The sequence below is a fragment of the Gymnoscopelus microlampas genome (assembly GCF_963454915.1).
Source record: "Gymnoscopelus microlampas genome assembly, chromosome: 20".
Classification (NCBI taxonomy): Eukaryota; Metazoa; Chordata; class Actinopteri; order Myctophiformes; family Myctophidae; genus Gymnoscopelus; species Gymnoscopelus microlampas.
Genome location: NC_139957.1, coordinates 30,816,408 through 30,833,817, shown reverse-complemented (window position 1 = coordinate 30,833,817; position 17,410 = coordinate 30,816,408). Strand labels below are relative to the sequence as shown.

Below are 17,410 nucleotides of genomic sequence, written 5' to 3'. Positions count from 1 at the left end.
CTTGTTGATCAGCCATTTCAACAAATCAGACCCTTAAACTAAGCTAAACACTCTAAGGAGCATGATAGTGATCAGTGAGTATATTTATGAATCATTACATTTGTCTAACATGGACCGTTGTTAGCTTTAAGCACAAGCTGCAGACAGCTTGTGCTTAAAAGTGATGTCTTATATATCAATGAATTGACACGCACGGACGCACGCGCTCGCTCGCGCACACACACACACACACACACACACACACACACACACACACACACACACACACACACACACACACACACACACGCACGCACACACTAGCTTTAATTGATTGATTGATTTATTGATTTAATACTTTATTAATAGTACAGTGGTACGATTTCATTTTACAATGATGCTAAAAGGATAACACATTGTGGTCCTGTGTATCCTATTGGTCATTACAACTCCAGTGCTAGTCAATCAGATTTGCACCGGTGGCAGAAGGTGGGACCAAAATCCCTCTGGGCCCAGGGCTGATTAAAGATTAATGGGGATTAGATGGAAGGGTGGCTGTCTACACGCTATCTGTGTCACAAAGATGTGCCTCTGTCGAGACTAAATCTGAGGATGTCAGGGAAGAAACAGAAACAACAGAAAGGAGAGAGTGACCTCAGATTGACCGTGTGAATGGTGCCCAGGCTGAGGTAAGGACAGAGGGAGGCTCCTGTACTGTTAATTTAAGTGTTGGTGGGTTTGCTGTGAGTGAGGTTCTTCTCCATGCGCTTTATACAGACAGAGATGCTTACAGCTCGCTACATTATTAGAGGGAAACCTGATTTGTTTTGTAGACCAACAACTGCCATAGTGATCTCCTGTCTCAAGGCTGGAATCATTTCACTCATTGATCGCTTTCCGTTTCTCTATTGATCAAGTGTCTATGTCTGTGTTTTGTGCAGCCTGTAGTTTCCATAGTCTGTAGCTGATGCAGTAGATTGTTATTACCTCAGTTTTAGTGTGGTACTGATTTCCCACCATGGTTTTACAGAACCACCAACACCTATTGCCATAATGCTGTGTCCACAATATATCAATCATCTCCATAGTACTAAGCTGCTTATGAGAAGACCTTCAGAGAGCCGCATAACCCACCCCCCTTTACCGGGCCCCCCCATACCCCCTGTAGGGTAACCTGTACCATTAACCTGCCTACTGTATGTCCCATTCCTAATCTGCCCTGGATGCTGAATGAAAGTATTGTACGTAAGGGAAGAAAGCTAAGATGGCGGTCTTGAGAGTGAAGTTTACCAAGACCAAGAGGGACAAGCTGGCCCAGGTGTTGTGGATACTGAATTGGATCTCGGTGGTCACAGGTGTCATCCTGTTCAGCCTGGGGCTCTTTCTGAAGGTGGAGATTGACAAGCGCTGGGAGTTGATGGCCGAGAGGGACATCCACTACGTCCCCAACATGCTGATTGCCGTAGGCCTCATTGCCTGTGGCATCAACTTCCTGGGAGGGAAGATCTGCTACGACTGCGTGGACACCACAATGTTCTTGCGCTGGAAACTGATCATGCTACCTTACATCATATGCACCTTCTTCTTCACGTTCTGCGTACTGGTGGGGGCACTGATGTGTTACGGCATGCGCGGTGAGCTGGATAAGTCTCTGACCATCGGGCTGACAGAGGCCATGAGGTACTATAAGGACACTGACACGCCAGGCCGCTGCTTCGTGAAGCGCACCGTGGACCTGCTGCAGATAGAGTTCCAGTGCTGTGGCAACAACGGCTTCAAGGACTGGTTCCAGATTCAGTGGGTCAGCAATCGCTATCTGGACACGTCTCGCAAGGAGGTGGTGGAGTAAGTACAGTGGTCTACATAATGACTTCAGCTGATAGAGGTGGACAGTGGCTCAGTGGATAGTGCAGTCACAACAAGGTCAGGGGTTCGAACCCTTCTGGTGCCTTTCCAAAAGACATTAACTGTTAAACGACATGTGCTGTTTGTTAGGGACATACTCATGAAAGTGCCCTTGAGCAAGGCAAGGCACTGGCCTTACAACTGGCCTTACCACTGCTCTCAATATTTAGAAAGGGTTAAATTCAGAAAGCTAATTATGGTTATATACAGTAGGCTATATAATAACTAAACCAGCACATACAAATTCCTAATTTCACATGAATTTCCTTTCTAATACATACTTCAGCCTCTTCTTAAAACATCTCTTTCTTATCTTCATCCTCCTGGTCTGTAGCCGTTTAAGAAGTAACGTGGAGGGGAAGTACCTATTGGACGGGGTGCCCTTTAGTTGCTGTAACATCAACTCCCCCCGACCCTGCATTCAGCTGCAGATCGCCAACAATTCGGCCCACTTCAACTACGAGTTCCAAACAGAAGAGCTGAACCTGTGGATGAGAGGCTGCCGCCACGCTTTGCTTGACTACTACACTCACATCATGCAGTCCATCGGCCTCACAGTGCTCATCATCTGGCTTTTTGAGGTGAGTGCACGCAGGGAAACATAGAAACAAGCTGTTGATTACAGAATATAATGTGAATGACTAATAGTGCAAAGTATACATTTGGCTTAAATCTTACAAAGATTTGTATTCAGGTCCATGCTGTCACTCTCACTGTGGGGAGAGTTTGAATAATGACTAATCCCTGATTAAACCTCAGTTGTCAACTTGTCATATTAACACCTGCAAATTAACTCCTTCGTTATCCATAGCACTCTGTGTGGAAAGTCCCCATGTCCTCTATTGAGTTGCATACACAGCATGTATGCACAAGTGTTAATGAATCAACACCAAAGAAATAGTGTTTAATTTACGAGCACTACAGATTTTGTGTCCCAATTTTCAGGCAATCCTGTCAATTTTGTGTCTCTGTCTCTGCCTTCAGCTTTCAGTGTTGACAGGAGTGCGCTATCTCCAGACATCCCTGGAAAACGTGCTGAGACAAGGAGATCCCAACTCTGAGTCAGATGGCTGGCTTCTGGAGAACAGCTTTGCAGAAACGGCCCGCTCAAACTTCAACATCATCAAGAGCCTTGGCAAGTGCAACCAGATAGACACAGCCAACAACGGAGACCCAAACATTAATGTCCCTTGCACTTCTACAGCTCACTATGGTCCAGACAATGTGCCACCAAAGCAAATACCTGTAGCCAGTTGACCGCTACTCAGAGAACTAAACCCCACCCAAAGACTTTACCCTACAGTAGCGGTTCCCAAACTTTTCCCTGCCAAGGCCCCCAAATAGCCATGGTTCATTCTTTACCAAGAAGACCTGTTTGTTGTGCATTTGTGGAAGTATAATGGTCTTGTCAAGAGATAAACCTCAGTGATATCCATCCAGAACATACTGTAAGTACTTAGAAATTTAAATATGGTGTATGTATGAATGAATGAGGTGTACATATATCTACAAGGGAATTCCATTGATCACAGTTGAAGATAAAATATTCTAGCATAATCTATGAAGTATTAGCCTTCAACCAAATAAGGGCAGCATCTCTCAGTCAACATTTCATTGGCTGGTTTGTTGTGCTCTAATGTCTTGTTTAAAAATGTCGTCTTACTGCCTATAAGTATTGGAATTTGAGAGCAGATGCTTTTATGTATCATGGACTGAGTTTATACCTGTATGTTGAAAAGACAGTTGGTAGTACGTAGGAGGGTCTGAAATTGGTCTCGTACAATGTGTTGCCTATTTTCACTTGACCATAATGACCTTATATTAAAATGTAATCTGAAAGAGTAGATCATTTGCCTAGCCACTGGTAAGTTCCAGCATTTATAGAGTGCATCATACAGATTCAGGCATGGGATCATTTCTCCATGTAACGTCTAGTTAAGAAGTCCTTGTGGGGCCTTGAAGGACAGAGATGAATTATATTGTATTTTCACTGATTGTCTTGAAGGTCATTACTGTAGGTATTTTATGCTCAAGATCTTAAGACCTGTTTCTCTCCATTTCCACATGCCTTAAAATACCATGAACATTAAACGGCATGCTGTCAACATCCTAGAAATAGTAAAGCTATAATTATGCACAAGCTCTCGCTGACCAGGCTAATACATTTCCATATCCTCTATATTCTTTATTTCAAATGAAGGCATCTGACTGTAAAAGGTCTGAATTATTAGCCACAATGTAAGATTTCCCAGATCTACAGCAAAATCCTGAGTGTTGAGTGTAAAAAAGGACAGTCCATTTTTATGTTCCCACAGTTAAATGAACACACTTTTACAATGTATGATTTAGTTAATATGGGTAACATTTTAAAATACTAATTAAATCAGGTAAATTAGACACAATATCCTCTATTATACCCAATTTACTGGTCAACATTATATCTCATGTGCCTCAGCAATGGTATATCCTATGGTCTAATTAGCAGAATGTTTGTTTCTCTGATGGGATGAACTACTGCATATTAACATTTTGATTGTAAACTTTCTGTGCAAGTGTCTGCTGATTCAATGGCTATGACTACCGTATTAACATTGTTTTGTGAGGATTACTGTGTATAGACCAGTGCATTTCAAACCAGTGCACTAGCAGTTCTATAATTCTTCAAATATGACAAAGCCTTCAACAAGCTGTACTGTGCCTGGGTCTTGGATACTGGTAAGGAGAACTCAGGGAATTAATTTCTAGTTTCTCCTTACAAAATATAAAAAGTGAGAGTATGGGTTTGCAAAGTATTGTTGTATTGTGGTAATAAATTGTTAAACTGAAAGATGCATCTGTATGAAATGGCACTTAAAATTACAATCCGAACAGTTTATGACTCTCCCAATGGAGAGAGGTAATTACAATGTCTGAACATACACTAGAGCAGTGTTTCTCAAACTGTTTTGACTTCTGTACCCCCTTTCCCTGCTTTCTGAATCCAAGTACCCCATTTATAAGACTACTGCATACATAGAAAATATTGACATAAAAAAACATTGTTTTATGTCAATATGTGGTGCAAATAAGTATTACTTTCTACTCAGTAACAGTTGTGCTATAAAGTTTTTGATTTTGTTTGGTTTAAAACTTTACAGATCATTAGGTTCACACAAAGTTTCTTCATGTTCCATAGTTAAACATAATCTTTTTTTCTTTCTTTCATTTTCCACTTTCTTTCACGTACCCCCTATAGTACCTCCGAGTACCCCTAGGGGTACATATACCCCCATTTGAGAAACACTGCACTAGAGAAAGTGACGCATCTAGTGTATAATCTGCGCCATCTGCTTCAAATAACTTTATTGACATTGTCAATCAGTAGGTGTCCTACCTGACACCACGGTCTACATTTCTCAATAGAAGTGTAGAGAGTAAGAGAGACCACCTCCACCCACTGCAGATGTTATTTATATTGTATTAAAATAGTCTACCATGCAGATTATTTAAAAATGTATTCATTAAAATATGTCCCGGATTGTAGCTTTAAAGCCCTGGCAGTGAAATGTGAACTACTGTATGCTGTAATAAAATGTTTTAAAATTCAATGAGCATGAGTTTTGTTGGAAAACCTGGTACATCCCAGAGGCCCTACAACAGTCTCCTTCTGTTTCACTTGGGAGTGCAGCTTAATGGTGTTCCACCTTCAGGGAATGGAGAAAGAACACAAAATCCTGTTTGTGATTTAAAATACTATCAGAATATCACCCTTTTTGTTCTTCTTGTCTTTTTCTTTCTTTTACAAAAATAGGTAGTCCACTCACTATGGGACCCAAAGAAGAAGGACAATATCAGTCACCAGAACCAAGGGTGTTTCCTATTAATTTAACATGGTTAAAATGGAGTTTGAAGTTACAATGGGTTTGTCTGATGAAATTAATATCAAATATCTAAATACTGAATCAAGCAACTTAAAAACTGTCCGGGGGGCTCACGCAAGCCTGAGTAGATGATAAAATGACCCAAATTTATTTTGAAAGTGAAATATCCCTTTAAGACTTCTGCCAATTGCACCTATAGAGACACACGGGCGGAAACGGAAGGCCTACAAATTCACGCCCACTTTTGAGACAGCGCTGCTACTCGGGGTCCGTTACAACGATGAACTGCAGCTCTCAATGCAATCTTTATGAGAGGCATTGTAAAATACCGTCATTTCATTGGTTAACTACTGAGGCTGTAGCGACTTTTTTGGTGTTCTAATAAAGTGTCCCATTTGTTTGATTTGTCCTTTTTAATGTCCCATATCTGTCATCTCGATATACTACCCACAATATACTATAATATACTCCATCAGTATGTCAAAACCGCTAGCATCGGAGATCTAGACTTTAAGTGGTCGCATGGTATATACGTCACGGACGCATCCCTTGAGGTTTTCAATACCCAGAAAACTGGCGAAAGTGGACGTTTTCAATATGTTTTGGTCATTATCTCTGGAACAGAAGGTCCAATCTGCTCAGTTCAAAGCTTGTTGGGTGCGTGACGTTGAGGACATTAAGCACGCAATGACACATTTTCGGGTTATTTGTTTTTTTTTAGGGGAGGCGAGATCTTAGTTGGGCAGGCGACCGCCTGTCCTGCCTCTACAGTGTACACCACTGGTCGGCGCTCGGCGCTCGTAAAGACAGTGATGTCACTGAAATGCGACAACTTGTCTGTCTGCCGTCTACCCTCTGCTGTGTTAACATTATGGGTAACTTGTTAAAGTGGCAAATGAAATGTGAAACACATCAACTATTAAGAAAACAAGAAGATATGTTGACAAAGACACTCCATACATTTGGAAACATATTTTTATTTAAATCAATATCGTCTCCAGTTAATGCAGGATAATTTTAAAAGTAGGCTAATTCTCATATCCTCTCATAGGGAATGCATTGAGAGCTGCAGTTCGTCGTTCTAACGGACCTCGAGTAGCGGCGCTATCTCAAAAGTGGGCGTGAATTTGTAGGCCTTCCGTTTCCGCCCGTGTGTCTCTATTGGGGGGGCGGAAAGTGAAAACAAAGTCTCCTGGCGGAGACAACTAGGCTAAGTTTGAACTTAGTGTGAGGTGGTGCAACTGGCTTTCCTTGCCTACCTATGTTGAATGCGCTTATTGTAAGTCGCTTTGGATAAAAGCATCTGCTAAAGCTAAATGACTGTAATGTAGTGTAATGAGTGAGAAGGTATGGACTTCCATACTACATTGTTGCTATTGTGCAATTAGAGGTCTGTTTTTGACGCTGAGAACATGATTAAAGTGAACACAGAGATAGCCCTGAAACATGATTGTCATACCATGACAGTCATGGGCCCACTTGTTCCTGGTTTTCAATTATTTTGACATTTACAACTCTCACATGTACATAAACGTTCAAATTTCAAATATAAAGTGCTGACCCCCATGCCACGGATGTATGAAGTTGAGCCGGCAAAGGTCTAAGTACCTGTATCTGCCGTATTGTTCAATAAAAAGCATTTTAATCCGATCGGCGGCCATTTTCTATTATTATTATTAGGGCTGTCAAAAAAAATCAATTCATGAATAAATCGCGATTCTTAATGCCACGATTTTAAAAATCGATTCAAAATATTAAAATCGATTTTTAATTTTTTTTTTTTAATTTTTTTTTTTTAATTTTTTTATAAAATCGCAATAAATTGCAGAATCGAATATCAATTAATCGCAGAATCGCAATTTTAATCGAATCGGCACCCTAGAAAATCGCAATAAATCGCAGAATCGCAATTTTAATCGAATCGGCACCCTAGAAAATCGCAATAAATCGCAGAATCGAATCGAATATCAATTAATCGCAGAATCGCAATTTTAATCGAATCGGCACCCTAGGAATCGATTTTGAATCGAATCGTGAGGTAAGTGAATCGTGACACCCCTAATTATTATTATTATTTGTTTTTGTGTAATGTATCAGAGTGCAATACACCTCCTAACCAGTAGTGTCGCATAGTTAAAAGCATCGGCAAAAAATCGGAGAAAATGGCCGGCAATCGGATTAAAAAGCTTTTTATTGAACAATACGAAAAATACAGGTACTTAGACCTTTGCCGGCTCAACTTGTTACATCCGTGGCATGGGGGTCAGCATGGTATATTTGAAATCTGAACGTTTATGTACATGTGAGAGTGGTAAATGTAAAAAGAATCAGGAACAAGTTCCATGACGCTTGTGACAGACGAGCGTCATGTGAACCATGGCTAACACAGAGGCTACAGGATATTATGAATGATGAGAAAACGTAAAGGTCCCGTGCCGAAAATAGCAGATCTACAAGCTCACAACGCTTTGCTTCAGCATTCAGCAACATGTTGTGCGCTTGTAGATCGGCTATTTTCGCGCACGACACCGCTGTATGACGAAATATTTACCACACGTCACTGATCTGCGACTTTCTTGCAGCAGATCGGTCTCAACCCTTTTGGCGACCAACAGACATTAAGGAACGTGGGCAGGTCTACAACATAGAGTTAAAAATAAGTCTACAACAACCTATCACTACAACCACTGTCTACAATGCATGTGTCTTTTGCTTGCCTCACTAAGGTGACTGCTCGTCTATGCCTTGCTCAGTCAGTGTGTGTGCTGTGTTTTACTGCGTGTATGCCTTGCTAGCCTCGTTCCCAGCCTTCACTCATCTGCGAATCAGTGTAAAGGAACTAAGTACATTTACTCAAGTACTGCACTTAAGTACAATTTTGTGGTACTTTTACTTTACTGGAGACTGGAGTATTTCCAATGTTCAATACTTTTACTTCTACTCCACATCTCAGAGGCAAATGTTATACTTTTACACCACTACAATTATTTCAAAACTTTACTACTGTAGATTTTGATTATTACTACAGAACATACATTACCCACTTCAGCCCACTATACATTTCGGCCATTTGAAAATAGTTTTTCAAAAGATTTTTATACATTTGAAAACTTTATACTTCTGGTACTTTAAGTACATTTTGATGCCAATACGTTTGTACTTTTACTCAAGTATTTTTTTTTATTACCGGACTTGGACTTGTAACAGTGTTTCTACATTGCAGTATTGATACTTTTACTTAAGTAAAACAAATTGAGCACTTTTTCCACCACTGTTGCTAATGTGAAACATATGAACCCCAGACATTGCTTAGTCATTGACCAAATAACTAGGGAGGAGGGATTTTAGAGGAACACTGCTATTGGTCGGCAGATAGATGATGGTTTTATTTTTCAGCTCTCCAGTAAGAAGGGCTGTAAGGGTAGTTGATTCACAGAAAGTTGTGAGTGAGAACTATGGCGACCAAAACTAAGGTGAACGTCTGGATAACTTTGATTTAAACAATTTATGTTTTTCAAAATGTGCCATTTTCTTTGTTTTAACATTTGCTTTGTGTTTTAGCCTGTCCTTCATGGATACTTCAGGAGCTCCTGTTCCTGGAGGGTTAGAATCGGTAAGTATATGTATTTGTAATATGTATTTTTTCCCTCTTATTATTAATTTAAGCTATAGCCTCTATATGCACCTTTTAGTTAACACAAAAACATACTTAATGTCATGTGTGCCAGCTTTTGCCCTCAAAGGTATTGATTATGACCAAGTTCCAGTCAATCTAATCAAAGATGGAGGTCAACAGGTACAGTTGATAAGATTTACTAATCTCGCACGTGCACACGCACACGCACGCACACGCACACACACACACACACACACACACACACACACACACACACACACACACACACACACACTTATAACTGTGCTATTCTTCATTTAAAGTGTCATACCATATAGATAGGTAACAATATTTACATAGGAATATGTGATATTGTATTGTTATCAACTTATACCTTAAATTAGTACACAAGTATAATAGCAATAACTGTAGTAGTCATATTCATTTTCTCTGTCTACTCAAGCTTATGGATCAGTATAAGGCATTAAACCCGATGCAACAAGTGCCTGCTGTGCAAATAGATGGCATCACCCTGTCTCAGTCTGTGAGTCTTCAAAATACTTAACATTTCAACTTAAAGCACAACACATTCCTTAGTGTTAATTTAACTGCAGGTCCATTTCTACAATCTGAAGAGTTTAATTAAAACTCAGTATTTGTCTGTTAGTGGAGCGGCTAAATGCTTTTTTCTGGCAGAATCTTTCAGTTGATGATAAAAGCGTGAAAATTGGCATGAGCAGTCTCCATGGGTCACTTGACAAGAATATTGTCTGAGCCATTTGTAATTTCAAGATGGCGGCCATTTTTCAAGATGGCCGATACCTTAGTGGGCAGTTAAGTGATATGATGGTTTATTTGGTGATACAAGCATGAAAATTGGCATGAGCAGTCTCTGTGGGTCACTTGACAATAAGCCACCCACAGCTACTTGAAATTTCAAGATGGCGGCCATTTTTCAAGATGGCCGACACTTTAGTGGAGCATTTAAGTTATATAATGGTTCATTTGGTGATACAAGTATGAAAATTGGCATGAGCAGTCTCTGTGGGTCATTTGACAATAAGTCACCCACAGCTACTTGAAATTTCAAAATGGCGGCCATTTTTCAAGATGGCCACCACCTTAGTGGAGCAGTTAAGCTTAAGAAATCATTTAGTTGGTGATACAAGCATGAAAATTGCCATGAGCCGTCTCAAAAGGTCATTTGACAAGAAACCGCCCACAGCCACTTGAAATTTCAAAATGTCTGCCGTCCGCCATGTGGAACCTTAAATGATACCTTTTCTCATAGAAATGTATTGGGTTCCTCAAAAAGCTCTGTCAAGAGAGGTTGTTTGACTGTTTTGTCTGACTCCTCGCCCACAAGCTGTCCAGTTTGGTAAAACCTGTCAGGAGTTGCCTCCCACCGGCATAGCTCTCAGGGTTCACTGAGGTAGGCTTACACAAGCTCCCTTACCACGACAAGGTAACAGTCACAAGGGAGGATAATATATGTATATATATTTTTTTGAAACTAACAGCCATTACATGTGTCAAATAGATACTAAGGGGTGGGGAAACAAAAAATAAGATGAATAAATTAACACAGTTGTGGTGCTGATAAGCACAGTTGTGGTGCTGAACGGACAGTGCTCCAAAATTACGAGCAATGGCTAACACTGAATGGCAATAGCCACGGAACCATGACAAACTATACTAAGGAACTAAACTGAAAATGTGCTTCACTGTTAGATATGGCAGTGGAGGGTAGTGGAAGCAATGTTACAAAGTAACAACTGAAAATTACACAGTAATAGACTAGATACAAAGTAAAACATGATGCGCCGATGTGGCGAGGGGAAGCCGAGCCATAGGCCTACACTTGAAAACACAGAGGACAACAGGGAATAACTCTGGCAAAATAAACATGCAAATAGGTTCTAGCAGGGGCAATTACATAGGCATGTGAAACTGGGTCCATATCTGAAGCACTTACACCTTCCAGTACATGCCTTGGTGCACCCACATTTGGTCAACTCCCAACAACTCTCCGCAATAGGTGGAAGTGGAGTCCAGAAGACTTTCCACTTCTCGTCCTGTTCCACCCATCCCCAGTCAGATGGGCTCGGCATTTGTGGAGGTCGCTTCAATGCCTGTCCCCACACGTATCCAGCCTCATAAGAAGCACGTTTGGCATGCTCTTTGAGTGCTGCTTGAGTTGGCAGGATCAAGTCATATCGTCTTTGCTTTCTGGCAAAGAGATCAAGCCTGGCCTCGTTCACAGTTGTGACATCACTGGACCGGTCATACATTAGATCTTCTTAGTCTCTTGACATGGATATCTTTTGGTGTCTTCAGCAGATGTAGATGCTCTCTTTTGGGCCCTTTCCAGCTCTGTGTTGTTGAACAGCTTGAATGATATGTTGCTCTGTTTCTTGTCAATGTGCTTTCTATGCCATCACCTTCATCTAGTCGGGTTGGACTAAGTAAGATAGGCAGAGCATTAATCTTATGAAATAATGGAACATTTCTTGCAATGGTATCATGACCAGTACGATCGTGCTCTCTGTTGAATAAACTTGGCTGAATGAGTTTTTCCTTGGTGACCTGCTGACAAATGAAACATCTGTCCCAGTTAGTTTTCACAACTGTTATGATGGCTTCTGCCATGTCTGCAGCATAGGCAGAGGCAGAGGGTTTATCCTTTTACCACCTTTTACCAAGCACTTTGATGTATGGGATACAACTAAGTTTGTGCCTTAACCCAACACTTAGTCCGATCGTTCATCCAATGCCATTTAAATCCCATGCGATCTGTACACCATCCGGTTAATTAAAACCCCATTAACCTTGGCTCGGCTCTCCCGCGCTGGCACAACCTGTCAATTCAGGTGCGGCTATCTAACTGTTTTGGGGTAAATTAGACAGCATTTGGGATACTAACTTTCAATTAGCTGACATTGAACCCCACTCTGAGGTTTAACAGCAGTGATATATCACCAGAGTATTCACTCTTATCTAATCTATCTATGATCAACAAATCAACACAACTGTTTTAGCATAATAATAATAATAATAATAATAATAATAATCGTCCTTAATGAAAAAAAAAACGTACATTTCTATGAGAAAATGTATCTTTTGAGGATCCAGGGGGCGACCATCTTGAAAATAGAAATTTCAAGTGGCTGGGAGTGTTTTCTTGTCAAGCAACCCTTAGAGACTGCTCATGCCAAATGTAATGCTTGTATCACCAAATAAACCATTATATAACTTAATTGCTCCCCTAAAGTGTTGGCCATCTTGAAAAATGGCCGCCATCTTGAAATTTGAAGTAGCTGTGGGTGGCCTATTGTCAAGTGACCCAGAGAGACTGCTCATGCCAATGTTCATGCTTGTATCACCAAATAAACCATTATATAACTTAATTGCTCTACTAAAGTGTTGGCCATCTTGAAAAATGGCCGCCATCTTGAAATTTCAAATAGCTGTGGGTGGCCTATTGTCAAGTGACCCACAGAGACTGCGCATGCCAATTTTCATGCTTGTATCACCAAATAAACCATCATATCACTTAACTGCCCACTAAGGTGTCGGCCATCTTGAAAAATGGCCGCCATCTTGAAATTACAAATGGCTCAGACAATATTCTTGTCAAGTGACCCATGGAGACTGCTCACGCCAATTTTCACACTTTTATCATAAATTGAAAGATCGTAGCACTTATCTGCTCCGCTATGTGTGATTCGACTTTAAACGTTTTCTCTGCTCTCCCAGCTGGCTGTGATCCAGTACATTGAGGAGACCAGACCAGGACCCAGGCTGCTGCCCACAGACCCCAAGAAACGTGCACAGGTCCGAATGATCTGTGACATCATTGCCTCTGGAATACAGCCTCTGCAGGTGAGTGCACTGTGGTAAAATGGATTCCCAATCCAACCAAAGCAGACAGTTCCACCATTTTAATGCTCTTCATAAGACTGATGTAGAGCATTAGCTCTATTAGCTCTATGTAAAGCATTAGCTCTACATCACTGGTGGATGTGCCAATACATTGCACATAACCACTTAAACCCTAGTGTAACTATTCTGGGGAGAACATTCAATCTACAAGTTAATAACACAGTCGTAACGCACCACGTTATGAGCTTGGAGTTATTACTATGGAGCTATTTTTGGCAATGAGATTTGTTGTAGAGGGAGACAATTTAATTCATTCATTCATGTATTTATTTAGTCTTGGTGGGATCAATGATGTCAACGACTTGTCTCAGGGCACATTTAAAGTTGTCATGTGTCACGTTGTCATGGGATGCCATCGGGCAGAATATAAACTCTGTATAGACACATAAACATCTGATGCCTTTGCATGGATATAATTCGGTCTGTGGTCACTTGAAACAAAATGAAAGTTTTGTTAGATGGAGATCTAACATTAAGCAGTGCCAAATATAAGTGCATGTACTGTAGAAGCATTCATAATGGGATCAGACACACGTAGGCTTAACCACATGAATCCTGGCCTCCCTATTTTAGGCATATCATTATAGAGAAAAGACAACAACAAAAAAATAGCGGAGATAGCTGACACAAGCTTGTAGAATGTAGATAGACTATTTTCATATTTTATAAAGTATAAAATAGCGCTTTAAGTGGTTAAATATGGATGATTATTTTTTTAATTTTTTTTTTTACATGACCACTTTTTGGTTGGCATCTTACAGGGTTCATTGTCTGATTGTGTTTCAGAATCTTTATGTTATCCAGAAGATAGGAGCAGAGAAGATGCAGTGGGCACAGCATTTCATAGAGCGTGGTTTTCAAGGTGGGTAGAGGTAGAACTGCTTTTACAACTTTACTTTAAAAATCACTTTACACAGTCTGCTCATGAGGCGTTTACTACTTGGCTAACATCTATACCTGGTGTACATTCTCAGCTTTAGAGCCCATTCTGAAAGAGACAGCGGGGACATACTGTGTAGGGGATGAGGTGAGGGGATGATATCAGAGTTACAATAATATGTCAGGTGAAAACCTTGTATGTCCAAAACTTTGTTACTTTTCCAGGGAATGAAAAAACAAAACAAAAAAACAACTGTGTTCCAATGGATCAAATTAGTCACAAGTTGTTTTTAATACTTGGTGTATATATACATAAATAAATACATTAAAATAAAAAAAATCAACACAGACTTCACCTATTTTTAACCGTTTCTTGAATCTTCATTTAATTGGTTGTTACTAATGCTCAAAGAAGAAAAACACAAAAACACACACTTGACTACTTGACCGTTTTGGTCAAGGACCTTCTTCACGCATTTGAGACGCTTGAGATGCCTGAACAAGTCCTTGACTGAAATGTTGCAATTAACCACATGAACCCTAGCATCCCTATATTGGGCATGTCATAATACGCAAACATTTGGGCATAAATGTATGAAAAAATAAAAGATGAAATACGGAGAGATACAAGGTTTCTGCCCAACAGTGACGATATATAGTTCAATGTATGGCTTTAGTTTGGTCTATTAACAAAGTGCTTCCTTCTCAGATATCCATGGCTGACATCTGTCTAGTCCCACAAGTGTACAATGCTGAAAGGTAACCCGTTATTCAATGAGAATATAAACATTGTTGCATTTGCTTCATATTTAATTGAAATCAATTTTTTTGCTTTCATGTCAATTTTATTTTGACATTTTGTGATGCTTTTTACTACATTATTTAGTGACCATTTAGCTGCAACAATGGAATTTATTATGCATGTCAAAGCACTATTTTGTACATGATTTCACACAAAAAACAAAAACAACTTTTCCATGAAATCCATGTCTCTAACAGGTTCAAAGTGAATGTCGGGCAATTTCCAACAATCAAAAGGCTTAATGAGACCTTGGTGGAAGTTGAAGCTTTCAAAGTGAGCCATCCATCTTGCCAACCAGACACACCTGCTGATATGCGTACTTAAGATAGTGTGTCATTAGTCTTGCATAGCCAGACAATTGGATATCTCTGCCTACCAATAGTCTGGGTACATTTTAAAATCATTGTATGGGCTTGGGTGGTCGCCTGGTCGGTGAAGGCAACTGGTGACTAAGCTACGGCCACTGTTTATTTTTTTCACCGACCAAATGCCAATCACCCAGATTAGGAAGGACCGCCCTCCATCCTGGTTTGCGATGCAGTTTTTTTAAATTCTCCGAATTGTTACCACCCATCTCTAGACCACACAAAATTGTCACCAGACTTATCAGTAGGCAGAGATCTCTGAAAGTATGGCTATGCGTATTGCGTACAATGTACATTGTAGAATAAAGTCCTTTGATAGTAATCCTGTTTCAGTGTCTCCATGACTTAAAACAAAAATATGTATTTTGGGTTCAAATAAGATGTATGTTTGTTTCTTTTGACATGTTTTTTTATACTTGGTCAATATAAAACTGATTTACCTTTTGTTATAAATCAATTAAATATCTGCTACAAAGGCAAAGGGGAGGTTGTCACCCATTTGTCTCTCCCCGGGCTATTTTCGCAAACCACTTGACAATGCCAAATTTCTTATTTTCATATAATGTAGGCTATATATATTTAATTACTTAAATTTTATAATGGCCGCCCATACCCTAGGTGGGGTTGGCGAAAGGGCCTACTCTGTGTGGAGTTTGCATGTTCTCCCCGTGTCTCCTAGGGTAGTTAATACCCTCACAAAAACATGTAGTAATCCTGGTCACTATACTGCCTCCCCCTGGTCAGCCGGGGCGCCTGATGGAGGAGAAGGGAACTGGTTGGAATAACGTGTTCCTTCCACACGCTACGTCCAACCAGGGAAACTCCCCCCTGTCGGGTGATAAGAAGCGGCCTGCTTGCTCCTCATGCATTGAAGGAGGCATGAGCTTCAGCTTGGGCTCTCCCTAGGCTGGCAGAGGGTAGGTAGTGCCCAGGATTACATAGGCAATTGGCACTGGGTGAAAAAAATGTGGGTTACAAAATCGTGGGATAAAAATTATAAAAAATAAAAAAAAATTATAATGGCAGCAGGGGCCAGTAGAGAGGGGGAACAAATTGCATCATGACAAGGTCCCGTGCAGATATCAATGAAAGAGCTGTACATGTTTACAGTCATTGTTTTTGAGCAATTAAATTGCCATCCGGCAGCACATGTCAAAGAAAGAAAGTGGGAAGGCTGAAACCATGCCCATATGTCATAGTATGGCTGTAGGATTGGATCAGAGTACACCCAAATATGAGTTCCAAACTGAAATCAATATGACCTTTGTATTGGCCAAATATGGCGTTCCTTTGCACACCTTTCTAGATGTGCCAATTATAGAACAGAAGCGCAAATAGATACATGACTGAGTGGTATAAAAACAATACTGGTGAGCCTCGTCAAGTGGGTTTTCTAGAGTGACGATTGTACAAATAGAATTGGCCCCATATTGTGAAGAAATACTGTACTAACACCACTTAAATAATGACTGACATTTAGCCTTCTTCCAGGGAGAGGCAAAGTAAGCTCGACTGAACAAAATGCCCTTTCAAGGCCACAGCTAGTAATGCAGGCAGGCCTAATGAGACAACCACCATTATAGCCAAACATGCACTTATTGCGTCCATCTAAAAGATCGTACTAGCCCTCCGAGTTAGGCATTACACTTTAAAACACAGTCGGGGTCTGTGCACCCCAGATAGTTTTAAGTTGCTTAAGTCAATATTGATCAGGCACCCCCCCCCCCCCGCCCGCCCCATATGTGCACAGTCAACGCCATGTTAGATCATTGAAAACATACATGAAAAATTATCCCCTCATGCATTAAGACAATGTCACCACCAAAAGCAGAAGTGTTTTCAATGGAGGTTGAACAGGTTTAAAAAGTCTAGGGTGCACACAAAAGCCTCAGTAGATGACCACAGAAGTGCTTTAAAGTGAAAAAAATATATATACACCTTTACGTGTCGAGGATGTGTGGCCCGCTTTCGGTTTCTATTGTTAATAATCATCCATCAATCCAGGTTAACAATAGAGTACAATTTATTTCATACAAATAAAATCATCTAAAACACTGCAATA

The 17,410-nt window shown here is 40.4% G+C and overlaps 2 protein-coding genes across 6 annotated transcripts; both read left to right on the top strand.

The window, feature by feature from the left end:
- Positions 1-1,243: 1,243 nt before the first annotated feature.
- prph2la (peripherin 2-like a) lies at positions 1,244-3,141 on the top strand (the record flags this gene model as incomplete). Its single annotated transcript, XM_084043890.1, has 3 exons — positions 1,244-1,824; positions 2,219-2,465; positions 2,869-3,141. The coding sequence occupies 3 exons, from the start codon at positions 1,244-1,246 to the stop codon at positions 3,139-3,141; spliced, it is 1,101 nt and encodes a 366-aa protein (XP_083900016.1).
- Positions 3,142-8,334: 5,193 nt separating this feature from the next.
- gstz1 (glutathione S-transferase zeta 1) lies at positions 8,335-15,664 on the top strand. 5 transcript variants are annotated; one of them, XM_084044721.1, is made up of 10 exons: positions 8,357-8,470; positions 9,141-9,217; positions 9,306-9,357; positions 9,473-9,540; positions 9,824-9,904; positions 13,117-13,242; positions 14,089-14,164; positions 14,277-14,329; positions 14,891-14,940; positions 15,181-15,664. In XM_084044721.1, the coding sequence occupies exons 2-10, from the start codon at positions 9,200-9,202 to the stop codon at positions 15,305-15,307; spliced, it is 651 nt and encodes a 216-aa protein (XP_083900847.1). In that variant the 5' UTR covers positions 8,357-8,470; positions 9,141-9,199; the 3' UTR covers positions 15,308-15,664. The 5 variants fall into 5 exon arrangements, with proteins under 5 accessions (XP_083900848.1, XP_083900845.1, XP_083900847.1 ...); XM_084044722.1 differs by lacking the exon at positions 9,141-9,217 and having other exon boundaries at positions 8,335-8,470; positions 9,488-9,540; XM_084044719.1 differs by lacking the exon at positions 9,141-9,217 and having other exon boundaries at positions 8,335-8,470.
- The last annotated feature ends 1,746 nt before the right edge of the window (positions 15,665-17,410 follow it).

Excerpts from the sequence above, each read along its gene's own strand:
- gstz1 (XM_084044719.1), top strand. The coding sequence starts at position 8,441 with ATGCATGTGTCTTTTGCTTGCCTCACTAAG. Across the intron at positions 9,541-9,823 it reads TCAAAGATGGAGGTCAACAG|CTTATGGATCAGTATAAGGC; the intron begins GTACAGTTGATA and ends TGTCTACTCAAG. Across the intron at positions 14,165-14,276 it reads CATAGAGCGTGGTTTTCAAG|CTTTAGAGCCCATTCTGAAA; the intron begins GTGGGTAGAGGT and ends GTACATTCTCAG.